The following is a 25,936-nucleotide window of genomic DNA, read 5'->3' as shown; positions in this document are numbered from 1 at the left end:
AGCTTGTCTGGGTGCCCATGGCTTTGATGATGGACCTGCTTCCTTCAATCCTTGCAGCCCTTGGGTTTGCACCATGCTAGGCACTTCTCTCCTGTCGATGCCGTGCATAACCTGAGCAGCTGGTCATCAGAGGTGTTAGCCGTGCACCTGCAGAGCACTTGCTGGGAAGTCGTAACCTTCCCCAGTCATTAAAAAGACACGTGCTGGCACTGGGATACGGAGCAGGCGTTTGCAGACACATCTTTCAAGTGCGTGTTTGTGCTTGCCATTTCACACTCGGAGGCTGTCAATTGAGTTTGGCCAGAAGGTCCCTAGAGGGTAATTTGCAGATGCCCATCATCTCTTTTTGCCTCTCAGCCATGCTTTTTTTTTCTTTTTGCTTTCTATTCTTCTAAAGTTTTCATTACACACCCTGGAATGAAGCTAAAATAACTGTTCTGGGAGTGTTTCGGCTATTTGGAGTTAGGACACGCAGCAGTCTTAAGAGAGAGGAGCTTCTGTGACTAAGCCGCAGATTGCGTGTGTCCTGAAGAACTCCGTGAAAATGCTACAGGTAGCAATTAGTGATCAGGGAGTTTGGAGGTACAGTTCTCTCTGCACGTTGCAAATTCGAGCCCCTGAGTGCAAGCAGCATTCATTTTGTTATGACTAAGGTCTTAACTTGAGCGGTGCTAGAATTAACGAGGGCTGTTCCCTCCTACTGGAATGCAAGCCCGGGGACATCTCTATGGCTCTGTTTATCTGGTCAAACAGGAGTGTGCGCAGAAGGCTAGGTACGTCGTGACCAGAGCCCTGCTGTAGAGCAAGGACAGCTGTACATTGCCCATGTAACCAGAGATGCAAAGCTGTGTCTGTTGCTTTTCTGGTATCTTGCTTAAAATGCGATGCCCAGGACGCATTGACAGAACGCCAAAGGCCTCTGCTTTTCCCATGCTAAATGAAGGACTTTGTATTCTCTATGCTCTAATCCAGGTGTTGATGCAACGGATGCATCCATTTGACTTGCCTGTTGGCTATGTACCTTACATCCCGTTCGGTTAGAGAGTGTGTTTGGGCAGCAGTGAGGAAGACCATTACTTAGCCTTGCCCAGGCTGCTGTTTGGAGGGAGGAGAGAGATTGCTCCTCCCCAGAAAGTCACTGTGTACTCAGCATGGAGAAGTGCCTGGAGAGATGGTGGAGCAGGAGGAGGGGAGAGCCACAGCAGACCCGGAACCGAGCCTGCAAGGTTTTGTGGAGAAGGAGATTTCCTGAGGGATACGGAGAGGAATGTGCAGAGTTCAGAGCACCTGAGGAAATCACTGTAAGCTGCTGGTCTCAAAAGCAAACCTGAATACAGTCTCTTTTTCAGGGACTGCCAGTTCCCTTCTACTCACCCATCTCTTAAAGTATTTTTCTAAAAGTCCCAATCTACCCAATTCCCTGCACTTACTGAGATACATGGGGGGATTGGATGTTTTTTTGTAATCCCCTATGTTTGTTCAACTCATCTTCCTCTCCCAGGGGCAGTGAAGTCTATCACTTCTTTGTAGCTTTCGGCCAGACGATGCTCTGCTTTTACTTCTCAATTAATTTCTCCCGATTACTCAGAACCACATCTAAAATTGCTACACCTCCTCTGGTTTTCTCCACCTTCTCAAAACAAGATCTTGTCTCCAGTGCATTCTAGGAATGTGAAGAAACATTTGGATGTTGAAGACTTTCTCTTCCTGACAGGTATCCAGGTCACCAAAGGATCCTGTAATTAGCTCATCTCATCCTTAGGTATTTCTGATAGCTGTTGGGTGGGAGAGATCTCCCCCCAGTGTAGCATGAATGCATATAGACTGGACCCTCTGCTGGCTTGTAGTCAAAGGAGAGAGAACATGAGCATCCAAGGCCCAAAATAAATATCTAAAACAGGGTGGACAGTGTGCCGTGCTCTGAGTGGAGAGGGCATCCCGTCAACCCACTCAGACAGCCGTTTGCGCTGCTGGCATCTAGGCTTAGGTGAGAAGTCTCCCAGTAAATGGGGTTTCTAGATGGACTGATAGTCTTGAACAAGTCGGGTGGTTGCTCTGACTCCCCTGCTAATTAGTTCCCTATTATTATGTGTTTATACAGGTACATCACTCACTTGGCAGTGCCCTTCGTGCCCCTTGGGAGCCAGGCTGTTGGCTGTATTATGGCTGGAAGCTGCATAGTAAATGACTCTTAGACCTCCTTTTCCCCCTGTGCCTGACTCTTGCCTTGGCGTGCCCCGCATTTAGCTTCCAGGTGTTTTACTTGCACAATGTGAAGACCTGGTGCATTGAAGTCGATGGCAAAACTCCCTTTGGTGCTACACTCTCTCTGTGTGTTTTGGCTGCTAATGGGGAGATTCAGGAAATGTGAATGAGGAGCAAAACTCTGCACCTTTAACTGGGCAGGGCCCTAGGAGAAGTGCTTGTTATCTGCATTTGCATTTGCTGTTCCATGTCTTTAATTAAAAGGTCCACACAATAGAAGAAATTACATACGCATTTTATTAGACAAACACCAGAAAGTGAAGAGAGACAAACAGTCATGGGACATATTTTATATACAAAATCTGGCCAAAAATGCTGAGCTGTAACAAGCAAGTTGCAAATTTAAAAGCTGGACTTGTGTTCAGTAGCAGAGCCCTACACAGCACGTGCTAGACAACACAGCTGAGAGACAGTTCCTAAAGTGAGGCTCTTGTGCGACAAGACATAGGGTTTAGGAGGCTAACTCTAGGCCCTCATTCTGTTGACCCCAACTATGCTTTAATAAAGGACCAGTGTTAAGGTGTTTTCTGGCGAGTGAAGGCATCGGAACTGAAATCTTTAGCTTCTGTAACTTCTTCTGCTTGAGGAGGTTGAGACAAACTTCACGCTGGAGCTGCTGCCACCTCCAACGGTGGTGCTGCTGATGCCAGGACCACTTCCACAGCTGAAGCTGTTCCCCATGCTGCAGACTCCCCCTCCCATGCTGCAGACTCCCCCTCCCATGCTGAGGTTGCTTCCTCCTCCATATCCCGTTCCAATAGTTGTTCTGGTCACGGCTGCAGAAAAGGAAAAGCAGAGCTTTCAGTCCCTCAGGGTATCGGCCTCTCAGGGGCAGAGACATGCTCAGAGATTAATACTGAGATCAGGTAAGTACATGTATTTTAGTGACTTACAGATATTCACTGGCACGCCGTCTCCAGCGAGCCTGTTAGGGGACAGAACGCAGCAAGGTAAGAGGTAAGAAGCTTTGGTGGGGGGGATGCAGGATGCTTCTTAGGAACTTTTCAGGAGAAAAGTAAAAACTTGGCATAATTCGTGGATTTCTCCTGCAATGTTATTCTAACTCCACCCTTTCTCCCTCCAGGATGCCCTGTTTAGCCTGTGCATTTCAGAATTGCTGAACATCTCCAGCACTTGCAGTGCTTTGCTTCTCCAACATCAGGATCAGAAGGGATGTGTTTGCCACCCACCTGCTCTCCTCTCCCTCCAGCAGCTTCCTGTAGGTCGCGATCTCGATGTCCAGGGCCAGCTTGACGTTCATGAGCTCCTGGTACTCGCGGAGCTGCCGGGCCAGGTCTGCCTTGCCCTGTTGCAGGGCATCTTCCAGCTCGGCCAGTTTTGCCTTGGCGTCCTTGAGGGCCAGCTCCCCACGTTCTTCAGCATCCGCGATGGCCGCTTTCAAGTTCGCACACTAGAGAAGAGAAACCAGCAGTCAAATTCTCCATCCAGGACCTAGAGCCTAGACTTGTTCTTTTTCTGCCCTGAAATCACAAGGTCTCATTCAAGCAGTGAGGACTGGTTTAACCTGTAGGGATCTGAGGTTAGTGCTCATAGAAAAAGGTTTGTGTTGCGGGCTGAACTGCCAGCCCCAAAGCTGCTTACATTCCTTAGGGTTTTGCCCCAGTTCTATTCATTTATTTGCCTCTGTGGCAGCACCATCAGGCTAACTGGTTTTAGTGGCAGTTCTGTTTTGAGAGAAAAAGGGTCACACTGAGCAGGACTTGCCGGGGTAAATTGGCCCAGATTATACAGCTAAGAAGGCAAAACCCCATGTGTTTTCTGCTGCCCTTTACCTGTTTCTTCACACTGTCGATTTCAGATCGCAGGCGCTGGACGTGACGGTTGATCTCAGAGATCTCCTGCTTGGTGTTGCGGAGGTCGTCCCCGTGCCTGCCCGCCGTAGCCTGCAGCTCTTCGTACTGTCGCAGAGAGACAAACAACCAGTCAAGGTAAAACCATCGGCTTGGGAGGAACCCAGTGTCTGGGGAGGGGGCTGCTGGAAAGCACAGGTCTGTTCTTGAGCCCAAACTAGCAGCGGGAGTGTTGCTGTGCAATACACAGCATTTGAGATGTTTTTTAGAAGAGTCTTTCCTTATCGGTTCAGGAAAAGACATGAAGGTAACAGAATAGAAACCCCCAATTCCTTCACCTTGGTTTGGTACCAGGACTCAGCTTCAGCCCGGCTCTTGCTGGCGATGTCCTCGTATTGTGCTCTGACCTCCGAGATGATGCTGTCCAGGTCCAGGTTTCGGTTGTTGTCCATGGTGAGAACGACAGAGGTATCAGAGATCTGTGTCTGCATCTGGGAGAGTTCCTGCAAAGTGAGCAGGAGATGAGGTGAGCTAATTCACTTTGAAGACGTTCTCATACTTGCAGATGAGCGTGCGGATCTGGGAGAGGCTACAGATTGTTATCTAAGCTAAGACAGTTAGTATAACTCTGAAGAGGGAGAGGATTTAGCATCTCCTGAGGGAAGAAATTACAAGCTTTCAGAGGAAAGGAGGGAGGGAACCTCTTAACTCTGAGGGTGTAAATGGCTGGGAAGGTGGTTGTACTCACTGCTTCATAGAGGGCTCTCAGGAAATTAATTTCTTCAGACAGCCCATCTGCCTTGGCTTGTAGTTCCACCTTGTTCATATACGCAGCATCTACATCCTGGAAGATGAGATATTTAGGTAATACAGTTTAAACACTCTTATTAGCAAGTCAGGAGCATGCTTGTCCCTGGTGTAATAGTCCAGGGAAGAAGCCCTAAAAAAGCTTTTGGAATATGAATGACCAGATTTGTAAATGAACAGATGATTAGAGCTCTACAAGTAATCGTTAAATTGTATTCTGCAATTTCCTCTCACCTTCTTAAGTGTCACAAATTCGTTCTCTGCAACTGTACGCCTGTTGATTTCATCTTCATACCTAATGGAGGGAGGCAGAAGGAGCATTTGTTTAGGCAAGTAACAGACAGAAGTGATTTTAGTTTGCTGAAATGAACTTAAGAGCATTTTGCATACAATGCTCTTCTCTCCTACAGAGCATCTGAACAAGAGACCGTGAGCAAAGTTCCTAGGCTAAAGTAGTTAAGACAAGTAAACCACTTATTTTTTTTTTAAAGAAATCTCTGCTATTCCTTTTTTCCTGTTTTTGGCCATTAGTCATACTTCTTCTGCCTTTCTTAAGCAAATTAAGGATGCTATCCTGAAGCTCTCAGTCCTAGCATGTAATTTTTTTCTCAGGAGGTAATTTAGTTAAGTCTTTGATCATATTCTAAATTACTCCCTAAACATTTTGTGTATTTGGGTCTCCGTTACCGTATATCTTGATAAAATGGCACAGTCTTTGCTGTTAGGATTTTCTGTGTCCCAGTATGTTTTTTAGAGGCTCACCTGGGGGGTTCCCTGGTTGGCTTAAGGATGGGAAATGGAGAAGGACTGCACCCACACAGATAGGTAGATCACTGATTCAGTAGACTTACTTCTTCTTGAAATCCTCAACCAGGTACTGTGTGTTGACCAGCTCTCCCTCCAGCCTTCCCTTGTCGCTCAGCAAACTGTTCAGCTGCATCCTGAGATTGTTGATGTAAGTCTCAAAGAGCGGCTCAATGTTGTTTCTAACTGTTTTCATTCCCTGCTCCTGAAGCAGGCTCCACTTGGTCTCCAGCACTTTATTTTGTTGCTCAAGGAATCGGACCTGCAAGCGGAAATATCCTGAAGTGTTTTGAAAGAGCAGTGATCTGGAGAACTTTCCTTGCAAATACTGGATCTCAGTACTAGCTGAGGTGATGAAGCACCCTTTCCAGCTAGTCTTTATTCCCAAATTCTCATCTGGTAGAAGCAGGAATTTGCTATTTGATTAGAGGAACCCTTCTCAGTATTGCAAACTAACTCTGACTACTGATTTCCCTGCACCATGCTTCCACTTCTTCCCTTTGCTAAAACATGATAAGTTGCATACATTTTGTGTGAATGCTGCATGCAAAGTCAGATAAAGATCAAATCAAGGTTTGCGCTCTTAATCAGAAAAGAATAATAAAGTGCCAGTTCCCCCCCTCTCAAATAATACCCCCCCTCAAAATTTCCAAAATAAGGTAGCATTATCCTTGAAAGCAGAGAGGAGCTGTTCAGCTGGAACAGAAGTAAAGCAGATGCCCTGGTGCATCTAATACAATGAGGAAATGAAGCAGACTGAGCTGTCAGGTTGGATTTTGCTGTTTTGAACTAACAGTCTGAACATATCAGCACTGTTTCGCTGATGGCTTTAAATGTCTTTTAGGAAAATTCATGCAATGAGAAGCTTACTTGTCCCTAGTGCCAATTTGTGTAATTGCTTTCTCAGTCCTTTTAGATGGGTTGCTCACATCTCACTTTAACCATCTAAAAGCCTGTTGTGAAATCTCCTACAATGCTCAATGCAGAGAGCTCAACATCTCCAGAAGGATGGGATTGTCTCCTAGAGCTCTCTTTGTCTACTGCCTACTAATGTCAAGTAGCAAATGAGGAGAACCTCGAATGCTAGATGATTAATTCATAGCAACCACTACGTAGCAGGTACCGTTCCCTGGAATTTCTGGGGACTGTGGCATGTTCCAGTTTAATTCCTTATTTCCAAGTCCTTCTTGATCAGCTTATGGGCTTGTAAAGCTCCTAAGAAAAGAGTCTCACCTTGTCGATGAAGGAGGCAAATTTGTTGTTAAGGGTTTTGATTTGTTCCTTCTCCTCCTTTCGGATCCTCTGGACGCTGGGGTCAATCTCCAGGTTGAGAGGTTTCAGAAGGCTCTGATTGACTGAAACCTCATGGATTCCCCCAGCTGGGGATCCAGGGCCACCCATGCCACCACCAAATGCACCATATCCGTAGCCAGTGTTAACTGGCATGCCAAAGCCACCACCACAACCATACACGCTACCAGCGCCACCACCAAAACCTGCAGATCCGTAGAAGCCACCACCCCGTCCAGCCACAGAGATCCTCTTGCATCCGCCAACACTGTAGAGGCTCCTGCTTCCAAAGCCACCACCAACCCTAGCAAACCCACTGCCAGCATTGCAGCTTCCGACCCGGCTGACGGAGCGCGAACTGAAGCTGGTGCGGCAGGTTTTGGGGGCAACAGCCGAAGCAGTGCTGAAGCCACTTCTTCCCCTCTGGATCCGCACGGTGGACTGGCGAGACATTGCTGGTTTTTGGATTGGGATGGATGCTACAGCAAGAATAAAGAAGCAAAGGTGCTGGCCTGGAGCAAGGAGTAGGAGGGAAAAAAGATGAACCTGCACTCTCCACGGGTGCAGAAGAGCCCTTTTATGCATTTATGAGACTGGGATGGGTTTTGATGAGGTGGATCATCTTTCTGATTAATTAGGCTTGGCATGTCCGACAGCATTCTAGAGAGTGAACTCACCCCGCACACACGCCCTTCTGGAATAATATAGCCAGGTTCTAAGCAACAGTGGTATTGTCTGGAAATAACTGTTGCCTTCTGCCATCCTTGTAGACAGCCGGACTCTTTGCCGTATCAAAGGGTTTGAAAGTTGCAGTGAGTGTCTTTGGGCACGGAGAGAAAAACACCGTTCAAAATTCCTGTCGCTCACCAGCTTTCTTACCTGAAAACTTTATCCCTCCGGATTGCTTTCACTCCCTTCTGTTAGCAAGCAGGATTTTAAAATGTTGCAGTTCCTTGTATTTTATACAAAGGAATCTTTCAGGCAAAGCTGTGTTTTACAACATGCCCTGCAGCAGAGTAAATTGTTTTATTGTGGGTTTTGGGGATGAAATATACTGTTAAGTTCCCTCTGTGCCTCAGCAACAGAAGATCTGCAATAAAACCTCTACTTCTAGCTCTGTTTGGGCTCAGCATCCTGAGCTCTTCTGAAAATCTTGCCTCTGCAAACTAACTCTTCTGTCACTCTAAAAAATACAGGAATGGAAACAGAAAGTTTTGACAAAGCCATTTGTTCATGTGCGGATTTTGGCAGCAGTGTTCACAGCTACCATTCAGCTCTATCACAGGTAGTTGTGCCAGTAGCTTGGCTTTGAAGGTTTCAACTTTGGTATTTTAGGAGGATGGAAACAAACAAACAAACAAGATGAAGGAAAAAAAATAGGAGGAGGAAAGATTGTAGGAGTCAGAACTGCTTTGGGTCTACCGGCTGTATGGAAATGGAGTACTCCAGGGCTGTTCCCAGTTTATAAACATGACTGTGGTATAGTTTTCCCAAAGATTTAATCAGCTCTTTCAGGCAAGCACCACGTATCTGAAAGTGTGATCCCGCGTGCTTGAATTCACTACAGAAGTGCGCTGCAGGATTCCCTCTGCCTAGATCCACACCAGCAGCGATCCGGATGCACTGAGACACCCTGGATCTTCCCTTTCTCAGCCTCAGGTACCAGTGCAGCCCTTTGTTTTGCATTTAGCATTGCAGGCAGATCAAGTAAGAAATCAAATGGAAAATGTGAAAAATAACTTCATTTTGAGGGGTGGCATGCATTTTTGGTCCTCATTGTGTTTCAGCTAGTTCAGGAAAAGATGATTCATACATACTTTGTTTATAGAAGCAGGATGAAATTACACACACTTGCCCCCGAACAGCTTCCTCCCCTGTTATCTACAAGCCTGAGCAGGTGCTGGCCGCAGTACAGGTATAATGTAATATCGAGGAATCACCCCTGCGGAGGGGCGTTATGCTTTGAACTACCTCCGTCTTGCAAGGTAGCACAGTTAATTATAACCCCAGAAGTACTTTGTGCCCCGGTTGTCTTCATGGCTGCTTTCTTTCAGATTTACTTTTATTTTTAAGCATTTGCAATTTACTTTTTAAAAGGAGGAGGGGAATAAATAGCAATTATATATTTTGGTGTCAATTAGAAGACTGAGCTTTTATTGTAAACAAGGGCTTGCTCCTGCAATTTTTGCCCAGCAGGGCTGTGTCACCGGGTCCATGGGAACTGGAAGTAAATGGATTGCAACCAATGGATCTGCACCCAAAAGGTAGGGGATTACTGAACAGTGTTGGGCTTTGCCCACCAGTTGACATATATCAGGATTTGCATGCATGAGGTTGACACTTCCCTCCCACCTCCCCATGGTGCGCTTGGTTCATGGGAGATGTAAGTCCCAGACAGCAAAATGCTCAGAAGTGGATGCAAGCTGCCAGCCTTCTCCTTAAATGCCTATGGCTCCTTTGGGAATTGCTCTCTTACATAACTTTGGCTATCTAAAAGGATTTCTGTACTTGACATAGTCAGTGGAGATCGCTACCGATCGATAGCTCCTCCCACCCCAAGAGAGATGGAAGGAAAGCCCCTGGAGATTGCTCTCCATCTCCAGCACTGTGCCGGTAGACCAAATGGCTGACTCAGAGTGTACAGAGTTAGCCAGCCTGAAACCCACCCTTGGTTACTAAGAGCGTGATGTGTCAGGACTTTCCTTTTGCCCTCAGGCTCCTTTTACATATGAAACTTGTCTTTTTTAGCCAAAGAATACATCAACTGCGTTGGAGTCCATTGTTAATAATAGTAATAAGACAGCTCCTCCAACCAAGTAAAAAGAAATTAATTTCTCTCCATTTCACTTTGGCACTGGGGTGGAGGTGATGTGGTTGTCACTCATCTGGAAGGAATTTGAGAGGAGAGGTAATTACCAAAGGTAGAAGGGTGAGCACAAGGAGCTGTAGCTACAGGTTTGGGGTATGGGGTGATGGCACGGGGGCCCCCACCCTGCTCTGTTGATGAAACACTGGGTTTCTAGGTAGCTCCTGGGGTTGTGTCTCCCATGGACCCTGCAGCTCCGGGCATGTAAGTGAATTTGCTTTTCAGATGTAGATAACTGCTCTGATAGGGAGTTTTCTTCCTCCACCAGAGGATAACGTTTGCACTCCCTCAAGTAGTTTTTTCTCCTAAATCAGAAAAAGGGAGCTGTGTTTGGGCCAGGTAAGAACCCCTCCGATGCGGCTGAGGCCGACTGTGAGGTCGAGCAGGCTCCAAAGCCTCTTTCTTCCCTTCCCCTCTTTGTTTTTCCCTCCCAGGCTGAGCAGAGGGGACAGGCGGCACTGGGCGCAAGTCCCCAACCCAGAGGCAGGAGATGCCGCTACGGCGGGCTGTAAACCTGGAGTTAAATCCTGGCCGAGTTTAGTTCTGGCACCTCTCTGATAATAAATACTCCTTTGAGAGTAAGAAAGCGAATTCTGGCTATACCAGGGCAATAAAGGCAACTCAGACCCCCTGAGTGAGAAGTTTGACCTGTTTTCTGTGTACCTGGAGAATGAGCAGCTGGTACCTCCAGCAGTTTTTTATCAGCTGCTCTCTGCCTTCTCTTGGCATCTCTGCTCTTCTCCAGCATCTGCCCTGGAAGCCTTTGTCTGGATGATGGATATCCTTTCTCAGACAAGGCTGAGAAGTTTAAAAGTGCCTCTGTGTGTTTTTCTTGCAAAAATACATATATTCATAAACTAAGAGTGCATCTTACTAACTTGGGCTGGTTCACCTGTGCTACCTAATCTCAGTTTAATTATCAGTAAAGTCAAGGCTGTAATTTAGGTTAATTGCTTAAATTAAAGCCTTTGGGTTAAATTCGGGCAGCTAGACTAAATTCAATCCCTGCTTATTTTGACTGCATTTTACTATTTCATCCCGAGTTAATGAAGCTGGTCACCCTGAGCTTTTTCCATGAGGGACCGCGCGACTCACAGTGTCCCCGTGCTGCGGGGATGGGAACCTCCGAGAGCTCCCGAACGGGAGGTGAGTACCCGGGAATCTCATTTCCCGAAGGGGTGAATTAAGATGAATTCCTCAGAAGCTTTCCCATAGGTGTTGCCCTGTGATGGGTATTGCAGTCCTTTGAGCCTGTTCCCAGCAGTATCTGGAGGCCAGTGAGCTATAACTATTAGATGACTTTGAAGTGTGGGTGTGACCTGCTTTCTCCAGATAATTATTTTCTGTGCTAGCGCAGACACCGATGCAGCCCAGGGTTCTGGAATAACTTCACCTTCATTATTGCTGTTGTTGCCAGATGCTTCATGCAGAACAGGGAGGTCTCATTTCCCCTATGGCTTGTAGTATGTTAAAGGAGCCTCTGACCTTAGATGGGTATCAGCTGACACCTCCTTTGTCCAGTTCTGATGCTTAGATGATGGTACCCAAAGAAACCTAAATATCCTAAATTCCATTGTAACTCTTCGTGAGCCCATCTCTAATCCATGAATAGGTCTGCCGAGGCAAAGATCTGCACTGAGCTCCACGTGGAAAGCAAGGTCTTTCAACACCGAAGGTTATCGGAGCAGTGCTGTAACATCTCCTCCTTTCTCCTGGCCCCAGGATAAGTCTTTTCTCCTGATAAAGAGCACCAGGCGCTGGAGACTGCGTTGCTGGAAAGTCCTGTTGTTTCAGATGAGCTCTGCACCTGCACGTGTCGTGTCCCACAGCTCTGTCCTGCGTGTAAGCGTGTTCCCGGTGGGTTTCCTTCCAGAGAGCAGTAGAGTTTGTGTGAAGTTTAATTTCTCCCTATTAAAATGACCCAGATCCACACAATGCCATTCTTAAAGCGTGCAGCTGGTGAGATAACGAGGATTTTCCATATATCCCGGAAAGCGTCGCTGGTCGCAGTGCCCTGAGCTGGAGAGGCCTCGTGTTTATTTGCAGTGCACTGCTATATGCCACCGTGCGCGAGCTCGTGGGTCGCCAGCTGCCGCCGTGCAGCGCTTGGCACCGCGCAGCGCTTGGCGTACTCCGAACTCCGGTTGCTCTGGGCAGTGGGATATCGTGGCCCTGTTTAAATAGCAACGCTCAGACTGGAGCATGCCTCGCAGATTGTAGCGGGGAATATTGTTCTGCAGCTGGTTTTGTTGCGTCTTGTGTACCTTCCCTGCAGCCGTTTTCACGTTTTATTTCATTTTCAGGCTATGTAAACTATTTGGAAATTAAAAAAAAAAAAAAAAGCGTGTGAGCTCTCTGATGAAAAATCAGCTTTTGAGTCAAAAGCTACAGCGTTTCATGTGGAAATGTTAGAGGGAGATGTTTCCATAGGAAATGTTGAAATGTAATGTTGGTTAAAAGAAGTAGTTTTCTAAAATCCCAGAGTATTTGTTTATGTTGCCAGGTAAAATTATTTGTCAATTTTGAGTTCTCCCAGTCTCTGCAAATCAGAAATAGATGACTGGAAGATGACTTTTTGCATCTGCTGTCTGCTTTATTGGAGAAGAGGCGATCGGGGGGACTCTTAAAACACAACCCATGGAAACAGAAAAGAGACTGATAGCTGCTCACTACTTTTTTTTTTTTTTTTTGGTCTTGGTAAAGCTTACGCTGAGCTTCGTGCTCCTAAGAAACACGACCCCTGAAATAGGGCACATCAGAAGCAGAAGAGAAAGACAGAGGGAAATGCTTTTGGAGAAATATCAGAGCAGCTCAGGGAGATGCCCCAGGAGCAATGGAGACTTTTCTGAGTTGAGAAGGCACAAGACGTGGTGGGACACCAGCAAGGCATTTTCATGTTTCTTTTGCTCCTCTTCCTACACCCCCAGGGTAAAGAGCTGAGAGGCCTCGAGGGATCTGCAGTTTGACCACTGGCTCCTAGGTGGGGTTTCCATATGGGATCCTCACCCTCGGATTGCGGGAGAAGGACCCAGCAGCAGCCTGTGGCCTCAGACTGATGGAGACTGCAGAGATGCCCAGGTACCACGGGACGGGTAAGGACGTGGCGGATCAGCTTATAACCAGGTTTCACTGCGGGTTCTCTGTTGGTTGTGGCTCACATGTCATGGTACAGCAGTGTTGTATGCACGTCTGTTTGAAAAACAAAAGCCTCTGATTCTGGAAGTTTTCACTGATTTAAAACACACACACACACACACACACACACACACACACACACACACACACACACACACACGTTTAATAATAAAGCCCAGCTCGTATGTCCTGCCTGTCACAAAGGGAGCAGCCTCTGCTTTGAAAGCCGCAGCCTGTTTCCTTAAAACAGCCTAAGAAAGACGGTCAGATGCTTGATGACGCATGATGTTTTGCTGACGCAAAACGCTAAATGGCTGAAACCCAACCTACGCACCTTTACACAAGACCTCTGGCATAACCGGGGTGCCTCGGCTTTCCCAAGCCATCATTCTGCGCGCCAGCACGTTGCAACCCATGCGCTCACTCCCTTGAGGCCAGGCATCTTCTCCCACGTGCTGGAGGGGACACTCATGGGTCTAAGCCCCAGCCCCACGGCAGGACGGCTGGGGCTTCAAGCCCTTGCAGTGCGCTTTTCCCTTGCTCTGGTCCCCAGCTGCTGGAGACACGGCGCTGGGTGGTCCAGCGCTTGCACACTTCTCCCTGGCGCTTGGGTGCACTGGGGTCTGGTGGGCACCGGGCTTTCCCTGCGTCGAGCCGTGCAGCGTGTTCTCCATTGTGCAGGGCGTGAGGTGCTTCTGCCTTGCAGCCGGGCACGGCCAGTGCCCCTTTCCTCTCTCCCAGGGACCCGCCTGGGTTTATTCGATACTGGAGTTTGAGGGGGCTGAGAGTTTGCAGCACACCAATGTGGGGTGGCCAACATGGAAGAGGGGCTGCTTTCCCTCTGGGACTGATGTCTCCGACAGGCTGTAGATCCCGTCCTCGTCTAGTCCCCTGCTGCACCGGCCCCTTTACCACCCTCGGTTTACGTTCCAACTGCTGCCTTTGCTTCTAGGTTCCCACTTTGTGCCTTGGCTCCTATTGCTGCTAGGATTCGCGCGTGGTCTGAAGTGCTGCAGGGAGCAAGCCAGGGGATCCCCGTGGAGCCACAGGAGGGAGCCCGGGAACAGCGAGGGACTGCGTGAAATCCTCCTTTAAGGTAGGTCTATAAAACCTCCCTGGGAGTCGGGTGGGTATTGGGAGGCTGCGTCCTGGGGGCAACTTGGAAGAGCTCAGGTTCATTAAGTGCTGTTTAGCGAGACGCTCGCGTGTACTGGGGTAACCTTGCTGCACAAATGCTGCACGTGGTGGGATATTTGGAGCTTCAGCCTGTGTCTGCCCCTCTTTCGAGTGCCACCCTCCCTCTCAAATGGTCTTTCTGGTTACGGCAGTGTTTGGCTCTCTGCTCCACTCCCTGGGGCTCCGATGAAGAGCCCCCCAGCCCCTGTTTGAGGACGTTCTTGCCACATCCTTGCCGCAGGGCGGATGCTAGACTGAGCTGTACTTGTCTGCCGCACCATTTGTCCCCGTTTGCATCCATAGCTAGGGGCTGGGCTGGCTGAGTGTCTGAGCCGAGCCCCGAAAGTGTTAACCCATGGATCCTGGTGAAACCTTTGGGAATGGCCTTCCTTTTCCCTCTCCCCTGTGCTTCCTCACTCCGAGGCCTGCAGTGATTCGGCTTTTGGCTCAGACCTGGTGCAGCTTAGACTCCCCATGCCTCAGTTCCCCATCCATCTAAACTGCCTTTCCACCCATCCCAGCCTGTCCTACAGCCACACCGAAGTCTGAGTCCTAAAATTGAGCTTGATTTCCCTAAGGCAGCAGTCCTTTCTTATGGACTATTTTCAGAGAGCCCTCACTCCAGCTGGGGACAGCACCCATCAGTGACTGGGTCTGCGGAGAAGTAAGTGCAGTCAAAAAGCAGCAGATTTAAAAATGACAAATGCTCTTTATTGGACATACAGTATGGTAGGCCTGAAGTCAAGAGGTTATAGCCGTGAGGACAAAGAGTTAGAAATCAGTGTGGCAATTCATATACGCAGAAAGCAATAACCTTTCCCACAGGTATCTCAGAAAAACAGAAGGGGCTAGAAATATCTTGCAAACAAAACATTTGGAGGTTGTAACACATGTTGCAGACAGAGGGTTTTAGAGTGCCTTGGAGCTATTTTCACTGCTGAGGACCTGGAACTGTGATTTCGCAAGGCTGCTGCTATGATCTTCTCTGCAGAGCTGTATCTAGGCAGCAGTTAGCAGAAATACCCCAAAATTTGAAGGAATCGGCTGTCCCCATTCAGCAAAGTGCTTCTGCTTCGTGTTGAATACGTGACTCCGAAGGGGACGTGAAGTTGGAATGGAAGAACAAGTACTGTGCTGAAAGAGGGCCACCGCTGGGGACCGTCACGCACTCCAAAGCCCTGTCAATGACAGAGGTTACAACCTATGTTTTAGCCAAAGGTGCTCCAGATTCTTGCGACGGGTCCTTGTCTCACCCAGTGCTCCTAGGGACCAGGGCGAAGGTTTCGAGAAGGAGAGGGTCTAGCACAGCTGTTTACACCATTGATTTGTAGGGCAGCACTTGCTTTCAGAAGGCAGGAAACACGCTGTCGTTCGAAATCCGGGCTCGCCATCCTTATCTGATGGTCTTTTTGCTGGTAGTGGTCTTGGAAACGATCCTCACGCTGCCTCCCGTGCTTGAGCTGATGCCTCGTCCGCTTCCGGAGCTGAAGCTGCTGCCTCCGCCATAGCTCAGGCCCCCACCGAGCGCTCCGCTTCCGCTTCCCATGCCGAATCCGCTGCTGCTGCTCATGCTGTAGCCGCTGCCGCCGCCACCTCCGCCCATGCCGAGACCTCCGCCCAGACCTCCGCCGAGACCTCCGCCCATGCCGAGACCTCCGCCCGTGCCCAGGCTGCTGCCACCGTAGCCCATTCCGCTCGAGGTGCTCACCACGGCTGCAAGGAAACACAGCGTACACCCGCCTTAGACACTTCTGGCTCCCCGGAGCAAGGGGGACCCATGCGGTCGCCCCCGCGGCGGGGAGACGAGTGACGATGGGTAGAAGGTGGAGTTACTTACAGACGCTCACAGCTCCAACTCCTTCTCCTGCGAGCCTGTTGGGAAAGAAGGAAGGAAAGTAAGCGATAATGCCAAACCACAGATAAGATGTAACATTAGCTGCTAGGACCACCTAATATGACTTCTGTGGCCTTCAGTAAGGATTCTCCTCCGGTGGATTCTCCACCCAGATGAAGGGTGATGGTGCTAATGCTGGGATTCATTAGTGCAAAAGATGCCAGGAGCTGGACAAGCTCAGCCTTTCTTGGAAAGCTCACAGTTTAAAAATACCCTGGTTTCTGTTGTCTTATTACATCACTTGGTGCTCCAGTCCACTGGGAGAAGCAGTTTCTCTGAGCCCAAGGAGATGTGCCCCCCTCTGAAGAGCAGTGCACAACAGGACCATATGCTTGAGCTCACCTGCTCTCCTCTCCCTCCAGCAGCTTCCTGTAGGTCGCAATCTCGATGTCCAGGGCCAGCTTGACGTTCATGAGCTCCTGGTACTCGCGGAGCTGCCGGGCCAGGTCTGCCTTGGCCTTCTGCAGGGCATCTTCCAGCTCAGCCAGTTTTGCCTTGGCGTCCTTGAGGGCCAGCTCCCCGCGTTCCTCTGCCTCGGCAATGGCTGCTTGGAGGTTGGCACACTGCGAGCAAGGGAAACGGAGTTGGTTGTTTAACTAGGCTGCCCCTTACATCTCTTCGCCCTTGCTGGATTCATTTAATAGCTCATGACTTGCTTCCCTAGCAAGAAAGTGGCTATTGCAGCGCATGCTCATGCTGTGGAACCTTCTCTGATGTGCAGAGGCAGAGAGGGCCATGCTCCTTCTCATGCTGCCCCTGCCAGCCCTGCTCCAAAGCCGGGATCTGGCTCTTTATGCTGTCCAGGATCACCATCACCTCCCTCCTGCCCTCCACCTTGCAGCGGCTGCTCTGCTGCAGGCTGGAGCTTCCCCATCCTACCTGTTTCTTCACGCTCTCGATCTCGTTCCGCAGCCTCTGGATCATCCGGTTGATCTCTGAAATTTCTACCTTGGTGTTGCGCAGATCGTCACCATGCCGCCCAGCGGAGACTTGGAGCTCCTCATACTGATATGCAGAAAGAAGAGTGCTGGTTAGGTACTGCAGGGCTCTGGGCCCGGGAAGGGTGAGCAGCCTTCAGGGCACTTGTCCTTTTATTCCCAAATCACCTGACACTCACAGAGCGCCAGTCTGGATTTTGGTCATGGAGGGCCATCTCCCTCTGAGAAAGCTGTCCCTGGAATAAGAGCCTTGGCTCGTAGTTATCAATGTAGAAGTGCGCAGGTTCTAGTAAATACAGTTTTCAGGACTCAGTAAAATCCCCAAGGCTTCCTTGTATTCTTAACATAGTACTAAGGACAAGGCTATGGCACTGCACAGAGCAGCTATGGGCTATGCATAGCCTGGTCTACTATTAAAATACTGTGAGGAAAAGAGGAATGCTCTGCATCTAAGGCCAGGTGTCCCTGTGGCTCATTGTGAGCCCAGGGTCAAGGCATTTAAGCCTACATCCCTTGGTTTCACCATGGGGAAAGTAAGGCTGGTCCAGTATAGCGTCGCAAGGGCGAACGGTGAGATCTGTACTCAAAAGCCTGTTGCAACACACACAGAAAGATAAATTCATCTCTACAGTAGCACTGGGATCCTTTCCCTGTTTGTTCTGCCTCCTGACAGCTAATGTGGTGCCACATCACGTCACAATCACAAAAATTACCTTCGTGCCAGCCCCATTTGTCATGGTGGTTACCCACCTTGTTTTGGTACCAAGCCTCAGCCTCTGCCCGGCTCCTGTTGGCAATGTCCTCATACTGCGCTTTGACCTCTGCAATGATGCTGTTGAGGTCCAAGTTTCGGTTGTTGTCCATGGACAGGACCACAGAGGTGTCAGATACTTGCTGCTGCACGTGGGACAATTCCTGCAGAAGATGCAAAAAATGAAGTCGGTTGTTTGGTATCTGGGAGATACCTAGGAGATGTCCTAGGAGTCCTCTTTGTCAAGCTTTCCTGTTGTTTTCTTGCGTTTTCCCCTACTCTGTCTCTACCTGTCTGTCCTCTTCTGTCTTACAGCTACATTAAACTGCAAAAAGGCAGTTTTACTGCCTGTAAAGTGCCTAACCTGGTGGCCAGAGCTCTGTGTTGCCATATAAGAAATGACCAGATACTGAGAGCTGTATGGTGGGGAGCTGTGGAGGATGCTAGCAGGGGGAGGGAGGCTGCTTACCTCTTCGTAGAGAGCTCTCAGGAAGTTAATTTCATCTGCCAGCGAGTCTGCTTTGCCCTGCAGCTCGACCTTGTTCATAAAAGCACCATCCACATCCTAAAGAGAAGAAAGCCAAAGACTTCTGGTGATCCCACAAGCCAAAGGGATCTCAGGACACTAGTAGGACCATCGCTCTGCTTCCAAGTCTGTTGTTTTTACATTAATATGGTCAAGGCATTTGTAGTGTAATGTTGGGCATGTTGTTTGTGAGCCAGAACCAAGTTCTTGGTCAAAGGGCAAAGCTCTGACTCTTGCGGATGTGACTGGGAGTCAGAACTGGACTGAGCCACAAGAAGTCAGATGTTTTGTAACCTATCTTCCGACCACATGGCAGCTCCTCCAACTGTGCTATATAGTCATTGTCGTGGAGAAGGTTGTGCTCATTCAGCGACCTGAAGAGGATCTGGCCCAGCCCATCCTTGACATCCCAGCATCACATCTACGCACAAGACTCAACCGTGAGGTTGGTGGACCCCAACTCCCTTTGGCTTTGGCTGGACTCTGCATGCTGAATTCCTTTCAGGGTCCACCCCATAACTCCCGGTTTCACTCACCTTCTTGAGGACCACAAACTCGTTCTCTGCACCGGTGCGCCGGTTGATCTCATCTTCATATCTGTTAGAATGAACAAATAAGAGGGCTTTGTTGGAAATGAAGAGCAAAGCCAGCATGGGAAGCAGAGATGGGATCACTCCGGTCCCATATTATTAGTTGTGGCTCACAGGTATATTCCTTACTAAGGCTCCCAGTTGTTTGCAATCCAGAGTAGATGCAGAGCAAATGATTACTGACTCTGAACTTACAAAGACTCCATGGTATGAGTAGTCCTGGAAAAAATTAATAGATACCAATCACTGTCCTTAAAATGCAGCTTGTGCATAAATGCAGGCAGGATCAGAGCCCGTTTCAGTAGGAAGGCAGGAGCTGGTATTCTTGGTGACCTTTTCGCAAAGCAAAGTTATGCAAAGGCTTTCAATGAAGCTGCATTGCAATACTTACAAATATATAATAATGGAACAATTTGATATTTGATATTATAATAATGGTGATGGCTCTGAATAACCTGCTGAACCATTTAATTAAAAAAAAGTCTGATTCTTGAGCCGTGGTTGTGCAAGAGCAGATCATTATGCTCAGACTATGCTTCTGCAGAACTTTTTATGGCTCAGAGCAATATCTTCTCATCAGATAATCAGGGCAGGGCTTAGCTAGAAAGTAGACAAAACATGTAGACCGTTGAGGCAGAGACCCAGATTTTAAAGGCAAGTTTATGCGAGTTCTCTAACTAATATTGGCATAGGTATCCCTGCGGATGGATCTCCAAATGGACCTGGGAAGAAGAGGAAAAAACACCAGTAGACTGGGAAATGACTATAGACTTGAAATATAGACAATCTCTTCCCAGGTGGTAGCTCCAAAATCCGTATAATCTTTTTGGTCATTTTTGGCCTGATCAATATTTATAAAAGACTATAATATGTATCAAGACCTGAAATGCACCCAAGTAAAACTTAGCAGAAGCTAATTTGTGTCAGTCCACCCTGCCAGCTTTAAATGCTTTTTGCCCCAAAATCTGTCTGTTTGCATATTTAACTATGTAATATAAACGTATTTCAGGCCTCCGAGGTGTTTTTCTCAAATTTGCACTTGACCAGATCTCGTTGAATACGGGAAAGATTTTTCTTGCCAGAATTCAGCCATCTAAAAATTAGCTGCCTCACCTTAGAGAAAAAAAAACCCAAAACCTAAAAGCCCTCTGTGAGTGGTGGAGGCAGACTGTATGTCCTTAAAAGGCTCCATCCACCTGGATCAGCCAGCTTATCTTAGGGTGGGATAAAGTGCCTCCCCCAGGGAAATCCTTTTCTCTGGTTTACTTTAGAGGGAGCCCAGACAATGGCCTCGGAGGAGCCGAGCATCTTTTATGTGGCCAGAGTTGAATGAGCCCAAGCGCAAACAGATAGCCTGGGTCTCTCTGGAAAGGCTGGAATTTCCTCTGCAAAAAGAGAAAAACATGTTGGTCTTTTAGGGGTTTTCGGAACTGACATTTTATGGCTCTGTTTCAATCCCTTTCCCATGCCCCTTATGCTTATGGGTTATGCATTTTGCCTTCTCCAGGTGTTTAGTTTCAGGAGAGTCGTGGGATCAGACCGTGACCCCCATCACACTGGAGCAGTTTCCCGTGGGTGAATGAATTCTGCACTAAATGCTGATCCTGCATGTAAGAAATCTGGCGTAACAAGAGGTAACTGACACTGGGTTTCGCTTCTGTATATTCATCTTTGCAAATAGGATAGGGAATCTAGTGCAAATCCCAGGCATGCTCCCGAGAGCGCGAACTGTCTGCCCTGATTTTCACAGCTATTAATAATCTAGACTGTGGAGCACGATTTCTTACTTGTTCTTAAAATCTTCCACCATGTCCTGCATGTTCCTCAGTTCTGAGTCCAGCCTTCCCCTCTCTCCCATGAGATTGTCTACCTGCCGTCTGAGGTTGTTGATGTAGGCTTCAAAAAGGGGATCAAGGGACTTTCTGGTGACTGTGTGACCCTGTTCTTGCAGGAGGGTCCATTTGGTCTCTAATACTTTGTTCTGCTGCTCCAAAAATCGCACCTGGGAAAACAAAAACAGGCATATGCTTGAATCCACATAAGCGATGCACAAAACCCACTGCCAGGAAAAAAAGGGGTCACTCAATACAGAGAGGAGAGGTGGAAAGATGCTGCAAATATAGGGCAGAAATGGCTGGGGTCTTCCTGCAGGACTTTAGGGCACCAGATTCTCCAAAGTATCAAAAGCACCTGAGGTGCTTAGTGAGATCTTCTGAGGGCTGCTAAGCAGGCCAAACACCTGCATTTGCAGTTTTAGTCTTGCAGCTTAACTGCCTTAATGGTTTAAACTGGTGGTATCCCATTGAGTTCTGTGGAATTTGCCATTTTACACCAGCAGAAGATCCATCCAGCCCCAGGGCTGTGTGATTTGAGGGGGAGACAGCGGGGGGGATAAGTGAGATGCTAGAAAAACTCATCCTTGCAAAGAGGAAATTTAAGACAATTCTTAGTTTCAGCCAGTGGGAATTTCTAATGCCAAACTCACACTGTTGGCTGGGATTAGCTCAAGCAAGTCCCCAAATCCAAAGGAAGTTTCTTCCTTTTGTTCTTTCCTGCGGCACCTGAGGATATGCACAGACTGATGGTTTAAGACCAAACTCTCACCTTGTCGATGAAGGAAGCAAATTTGTTGTTGAGGGTCTTGATCTGCTCCCGCTCCTGCGTTCGCACCTTCTGGATTTCGGGGTCGATATCCAGCTTGAGGGGTGCGAGGAGGCTCTGGTTGACGGTCACTTCTTGGATGCCGCCCGGCGGGCAAACGGGGAACCCGGGACCACCTCGACCGCCAAATCCAGGACCTCCCAGCCCAAATCCACTGCCCAGCCCGTAGCCGCCACCACCGCCTGCTCCTCCTAAGCCAAAACCAGCGCCTGCTCCACCACCATAGCCAACACCAAATCCTGCTCCACCAAAGCCATATCCACCACCGGCTCCGCTCCGTAGACCTCCACCGACTGAACTGTAGGAAATTCTTTTGCTTCCGCCTAGGTTATAGAGACTTCTGCTGCCGAAGCCACCACCAGCTCCGAAGCCTCCTCCACCTCCGGCTCTTCCTCCTCCAACTCTGGAGACAGAGACGGAGCTAAAACTGCTTCTGGCACCACCGCTACCTCCTACGATAGCAGAACCCGAGCTAAAGCCCCTCATGCCGCCTCCGGTAGATGATCTGAAAGAGATCCGACTCATGGTGGCTCGTTTAACTGGAAATGCAAAGAGCAGGAGGGAAAAAAAAAAGGTGGTGAATAAAAGCTGAGCTGCAGGAAAGGAGCAGAGGGCAACGGAGACAGAAACCCCTGTGATGGGAGAGCTTGGGAGCCTCCTCTTTTATCTGCTTGGAAAACTTGGCACAGGAATTCAGAACTTGATGTGCCTTGCAGCAACTTGCCTTGTCAAACACACCTAGGCTATGGTGAGGCGCTGAAAAATGCATTGTTTGCAGGCAAGAAAGTAACGGAGTGATAGAGCTCCCCCCGCCAAAGCCCGCTGCTCTGAGTCATGAAATTAGAATTGAATGGGACGAGTCACTGAGGTCCGTGCTCCGGAGCAGGATGCAACATGACTCTCCCAAGACCCTGGGAGCTGCTTTTCCTTACGTGAACAAGAAGAATAACTTTTGTGGGCTCACTCATTTGAGTTATCTTCCTTGCACCGAAGTCTTTGCAAGGTCAGGTTTAGGGTTTAACCCGTCGGGCAGCTAAAAGGGCAGGATGGGATATCTGCATAAAGAGGGGCTGAGGTTTCCAAGGCCACCTGGTCTGGGACTGGGCGTGCATGAACTCTAATCAGTTTTGAAAGTCTGAAGCAAAAGGTGATGACTTGTCAGTGCAGGTCTTTTGATTTATTTTGGAAAAGGGCTCTAAATGATCACGGGGTGGGCTTACAGCCGTGAGCTGAGTGACAGTTGTCTCGTGGCAGCATTTTCTGAGATCTTACCAAAAAATAATCTTCCCTGATTGTAGGAGAAACAGGACCCGTGAAATTAGTTAGCGTGTCTTTCAGCGACAGCAAAGGAATCGCCTTTCCACAATAACTCTAAATTACGTTAAGTAGCATTATGGGACCTATAAAATATTAAAGCGATGATTGAAAGGATTGCTTCTCGTCAGACATGGTGTTCAAAAGCTCCATAAGAAATCATATTTTTATCTCTCTTTCCCCTCCCCCCCATATTTGCTGTCTAACATACAGTTTTCACACCATCGCTGGCTCTTTGAGGCATTCTGTGCGGGGGAATTCACCAGCATTTGTTTTAGCTTCCTCCCACCCCTCCTGAGATCATTCAGTCAGAAGATTTTTGGGGGTAACTTTGGCCCTTTGGGCTTGAGCTTTTGGGTGAACCACCTCCCAGGCGCTTTGATCCCCGTGGCGGGGCTGTGTCGTGCTTTAGGACAGCCTAAAGGTAGGAGAGCTGAGACCTTCTTCTCTCATGTCCATGAAGAGCTGGATGCAGGTTATAAGAGAAGATGTCTCCTCCCTCCCACCCAAAAACATCTGAAAACCACGTGCCAGACTCTGCCCAGCCACATCCTCGTGTGACGAGGGCCACTGACCCCGGCGGGTTACTTGCCAGATAAGATAATAGTGTGAGGCAGAGAGATGAAAGCCCAAGCAACGCAATCAAACAGATTCTTGCAGAATTGGATACGTGAGCAATAAGTGCAGGAACTTAATCCAAAATTAGCGGCTTAAGGGTATCTGCAGCATCTCATAGCTTGTTTCTGTTGATGTGTTTCCAACCGTCGTTTTTTTGTGTCTGGGAACTTGAAAGAACGTGAGCAGAAGCTGCTCTCTCCCTTACTGCAATCACAAAGGGCAGTGCTCACAAATATCCTTCCCTTCCAGCGTTCCCATCACTGCTTATTGCCAATAACGTGAGTCACGAGCACCTGAAGCACGTTCAGCCAAGCTATCGGGAAGCCGATGGCTGGGCGCGACGTTGCAACACGCTCGCTTCGCTGCAAGGGAGACGTCTCAGCAGTAGCAAGGGGGTGCTCTCACCTCGGGAGTGGAGGCAGGCGAACGTGCCGAGGCCTTTGCAACACGCTGGAAACGCAAAGTTTCGCAGGAAAATTGCGCCCACGCTTGCCTGACCGGTCCAGAAGCTGCTGGGGCTGACGGTGAGCCCTGATTTCACGTCTGATATACAGAGGCAGGTAACTTCAATAATAGCATCAAATCAGAAGCAATTCCATAAATATTACTGATTTTATGTTGATGCTAGAACTAAGTAAACTGTGTCACAAGCAAGGCAGATGTATGGAGATTTGCTTTTTTAGAGCTGCCAGTCCTTGGCAGATGCAAAGTGGCACCTGTGTGCCAAACCCAGGGAACAGGGCCAGGCAACCCCAGCAGGGGATCTGCCTTTGACTTCCAAAGAACTATGCAAAGTCACACCTGGGAATCAGAGTGCAGGCTGCAAATGTTTTAATCACGGCAGTGGAAAAGGATGTGTGCTCAAGGTGCTCATTAGCTCCCCAGCTCTTCTAGGAAAGGCTGTTGCTGCAGACAGTGGTAATTAAGTGGAATATTACAAAGGGTTTTGAAGAGCAAAGCGAATGATGGCACAAAAACAAGGAAAGTTCTTGCAGTATCTCTCAGCTCTGCAGAGGAGGAGGTACAGGGCAGGCTGAGAGACTTATGGTATCTGCAGGAGCTCAGCTGCCTGTAAGCGCCTCTACTTCTCTTTTGGACCCTGTTTGCCTTTTTCACCCCAGTCTGGCAGAAAGACACTCAAAATTTACACGGTTGGTTAAGGTTAGGCTGTCGTTATCTATATTAATTCCTCACACCTGTGTAAATCAGCATTAGCACGGGCAACTGCAAGAAATCAAGATGGCTCTGTTTATTTTTTAACCATTGCTAATTTTCAGCTTGTCTGTCTGCAATATCCGCTGTGGCAGCAGGGACCAAGGAGAGAGTTTCTGTCTCCAGCCTTTGGTCCCTTCTCCTGCTGCTCCTTGCATTTCCCGGGTGAAGGTAGATCTGAGGCTCTCGTGTGTCGGTGCAGCTGGGTTTCAGCCAGGCTTTGCCGAAGAGGCTGTGAGCGTGTGCTGTAAACCTGCTCGGGTAGCGTGTGCTTGCTTGCTCTTTCCCGTTTGCCGCTCTGAGTTATGTAAAGCCGAGATGTTGAGAGGTCAGGGAAGAGGGGAGCATCTGTCTCCTTGAAATGCAGTAAGGTGTGAATGTTCATCTGAGGGGTTTTTGGGTGTTTTTTGGCTATGACACGTGACCAAAGTAGCTGCATCATTTGGTGAGATACTCTGCTCCGGCTCACCGAAACCCAGCCCGAATCTAGATCATGCTGATAAAATCCTCCCCCAGAGCCCTGTAAAGGCTTGGTTTTGCTTTGCCTTTTTAAGAAAATCTGGGTTTTGCCTTAGCTAGAAAAGCTGGCCAAAATCCTCCCAGCCATGGAAGAAAGGCTTTTTGGATTAACCCCCATAATATGCAAAGAAATGAACTGTGATTAATTTTGTTGCTGCTTGACAGAAAAGCCACCCCCTGCCACCACCTCCTCCTCCTCCTTCTCCCCTCTCTTCAATTTGTTCTGGGATGACACACAACTGATTTTGAGCTTTTTGTTATTCTTTTTCAAAATTCTGAAACTTTTTCCCCAAAGTTGAAAGAAAGCCTCCTCCAGTTTGCTTCACACCACTCTGCTGACGATTGGGGAATATTTCATACTACTGATTCTCCTTTAGAGTAAAATGAAGCAGGAACAAATAAGTTATGATCCAGTTTTACTGGACACACTCCAAAAAGAGAAAGGAAGGAAAACACAGCGTCACTACAGTATCCCTGACATATAAAAAGACGCATTTTTTTATGGTACTTTTTTTTTAATGGTACTTTCACAAAAATAAAAAGACACAGTGGAATGCTAGAGGGGTAAATGCAGCGCTTAGAAATGGGAAAATAGACTTTGGGTGCTTTTGTACTGGCACGGGTGTGCCTCTGGGCTCCTGCTCCCGACTGTCATATTTCCCAGGTGCTGGATTGAAACACGACTCCACTTCTCAGCTTACCAAATGCATTTCTTTTGGCAAGAAAACCCACACGCAGCGAAGAAGCTGAAATACCCCC

The 25,936-nt window shown here is 48.4% G+C and overlaps 2 protein-coding genes and 1 long non-coding RNA gene across 4 annotated transcripts in view; 1 reads left to right on the top strand and 2 right to left on the bottom strand.

The window, feature by feature from the left end:
- Positions 1-2,484: 2,484 nt before the first annotated feature.
- Positions 2,485-7,521, bottom strand: LOC112991447 (keratin, type II cytoskeletal 5-like). The gene is made up of 9 exons (XM_026113928.2): positions 6,921-7,521; positions 5,735-5,949; positions 5,118-5,178; positions 4,825-4,920; positions 4,415-4,579; positions 4,059-4,184; positions 3,456-3,676; positions 3,159-3,190; positions 2,485-3,041 (listed from the first exon to the last, which is right to left on the bottom strand). Exons 1-9 carry the CDS (start codon positions 7,428-7,430, stop codon positions 2,824-2,826), a joined length of 1,644 nt encoding a protein of 547 aa, XP_025969713.2. The 5' UTR covers positions 7,431-7,521; the 3' UTR covers positions 2,485-2,823.
- LOC112991453 (uncharacterized) overlaps positions 4,501-25,936 on the top strand; it is a 62,377-nt gene continuing 40,941 nt past the window's right edge. The window contains exons 1-8 of one of the 2 annotated variants that reach the window (XR_010385353.1): positions 4,501-4,602; positions 8,545-8,636; positions 9,174-9,241; positions 10,887-10,989; positions 11,566-11,700; positions 12,771-12,935; positions 13,931-14,074; positions 20,361-20,487. This is a non-coding gene — a long non-coding RNA (uncharacterized LOC112991453). Of the gene's footprint in view, positions 4,603-7,618; positions 8,637-9,173; positions 9,242-10,886; positions 10,990-11,565; positions 11,701-12,770; positions 12,936-13,930; positions 14,075-20,360; positions 20,488-25,936 lie in introns of those variants that run through there. The other variant, XR_010385352.1, reaches the window with a different exon arrangement.
- Positions 14,844-22,165, bottom strand: LOC112991446 (keratin, type II cytoskeletal 6A-like). The gene is made up of 9 exons (XM_026113926.2): positions 21,458-22,165; positions 20,641-20,855; positions 18,800-18,860; positions 18,207-18,302; positions 17,737-17,901; positions 16,928-17,053; positions 16,391-16,611; positions 15,992-16,026; positions 14,844-15,867 (listed from the first exon to the last, which is right to left on the bottom strand). The coding sequence occupies exons 1-9, from the start codon at positions 22,037-22,039 to the stop codon at positions 15,548-15,550; spliced, it is 1,821 nt and encodes a 606-aa protein (XP_025969711.2). The 5' UTR covers positions 22,040-22,165; the 3' UTR covers positions 14,844-15,547.

The sequence above is a fragment of the Dromaius novaehollandiae genome, chromosome 28, assembly GCF_036370855.1.
Source record: "Dromaius novaehollandiae isolate bDroNov1 chromosome 28, bDroNov1.hap1, whole genome shotgun sequence".
NCBI lineage: Eukaryota > Metazoa > Chordata > Aves > Casuariiformes > Dromaiidae > Dromaius > Dromaius novaehollandiae.
Note: the sequence above shows the minus strand (reverse complement) of the source record. Positions and strands in the feature narration are given on the sequence as shown.

Bases quoted from the DNA above. Each gene is read 5' to 3' on its own strand.
- LOC112991447 (XM_026113928.2), bottom strand. From the start codon at position 7,430: ATGTCTCGCCAGTCCACCGTGCGGATCCAGAGGGGAAGAAGTGGCTTC. The intron at 3,191-3,455 runs GTGGGTGGCAAA...GTCCCCTAACAG, and splicing joins CTGGAGGGAGAGGAGAGCAG to GCTCGCTGGAGACGGCGTGC. The intron at 3,042-3,158 runs GTAAGTCACTAA...CCTTTTCTGCAG, and splicing joins CGGCGTGCCAGTGAATATCT to CCGTGACCAGAACAACTATT.
- LOC112991446 (XM_026113926.2), bottom strand. From the start codon at position 22,039: ATGAGTCGGATCTCTTTCAGATCATCTACCGGAGGCGGCATGAGGGGC. The intron at 17,902-18,206 runs GTAAGCAGCCTC...CATCTTCTGCAG, and splicing joins TGAGAGCTCTCTACGAAGAG to GAATTGTCCCACGTGCAGCA. The intron at 15,868-15,991 runs GTAAGTAACTCC...GTTTCCTTGCAG, and splicing joins AGTTGGAGCTGTGAGCGTCT to CCGTGGTGAGCACCTCGAGC.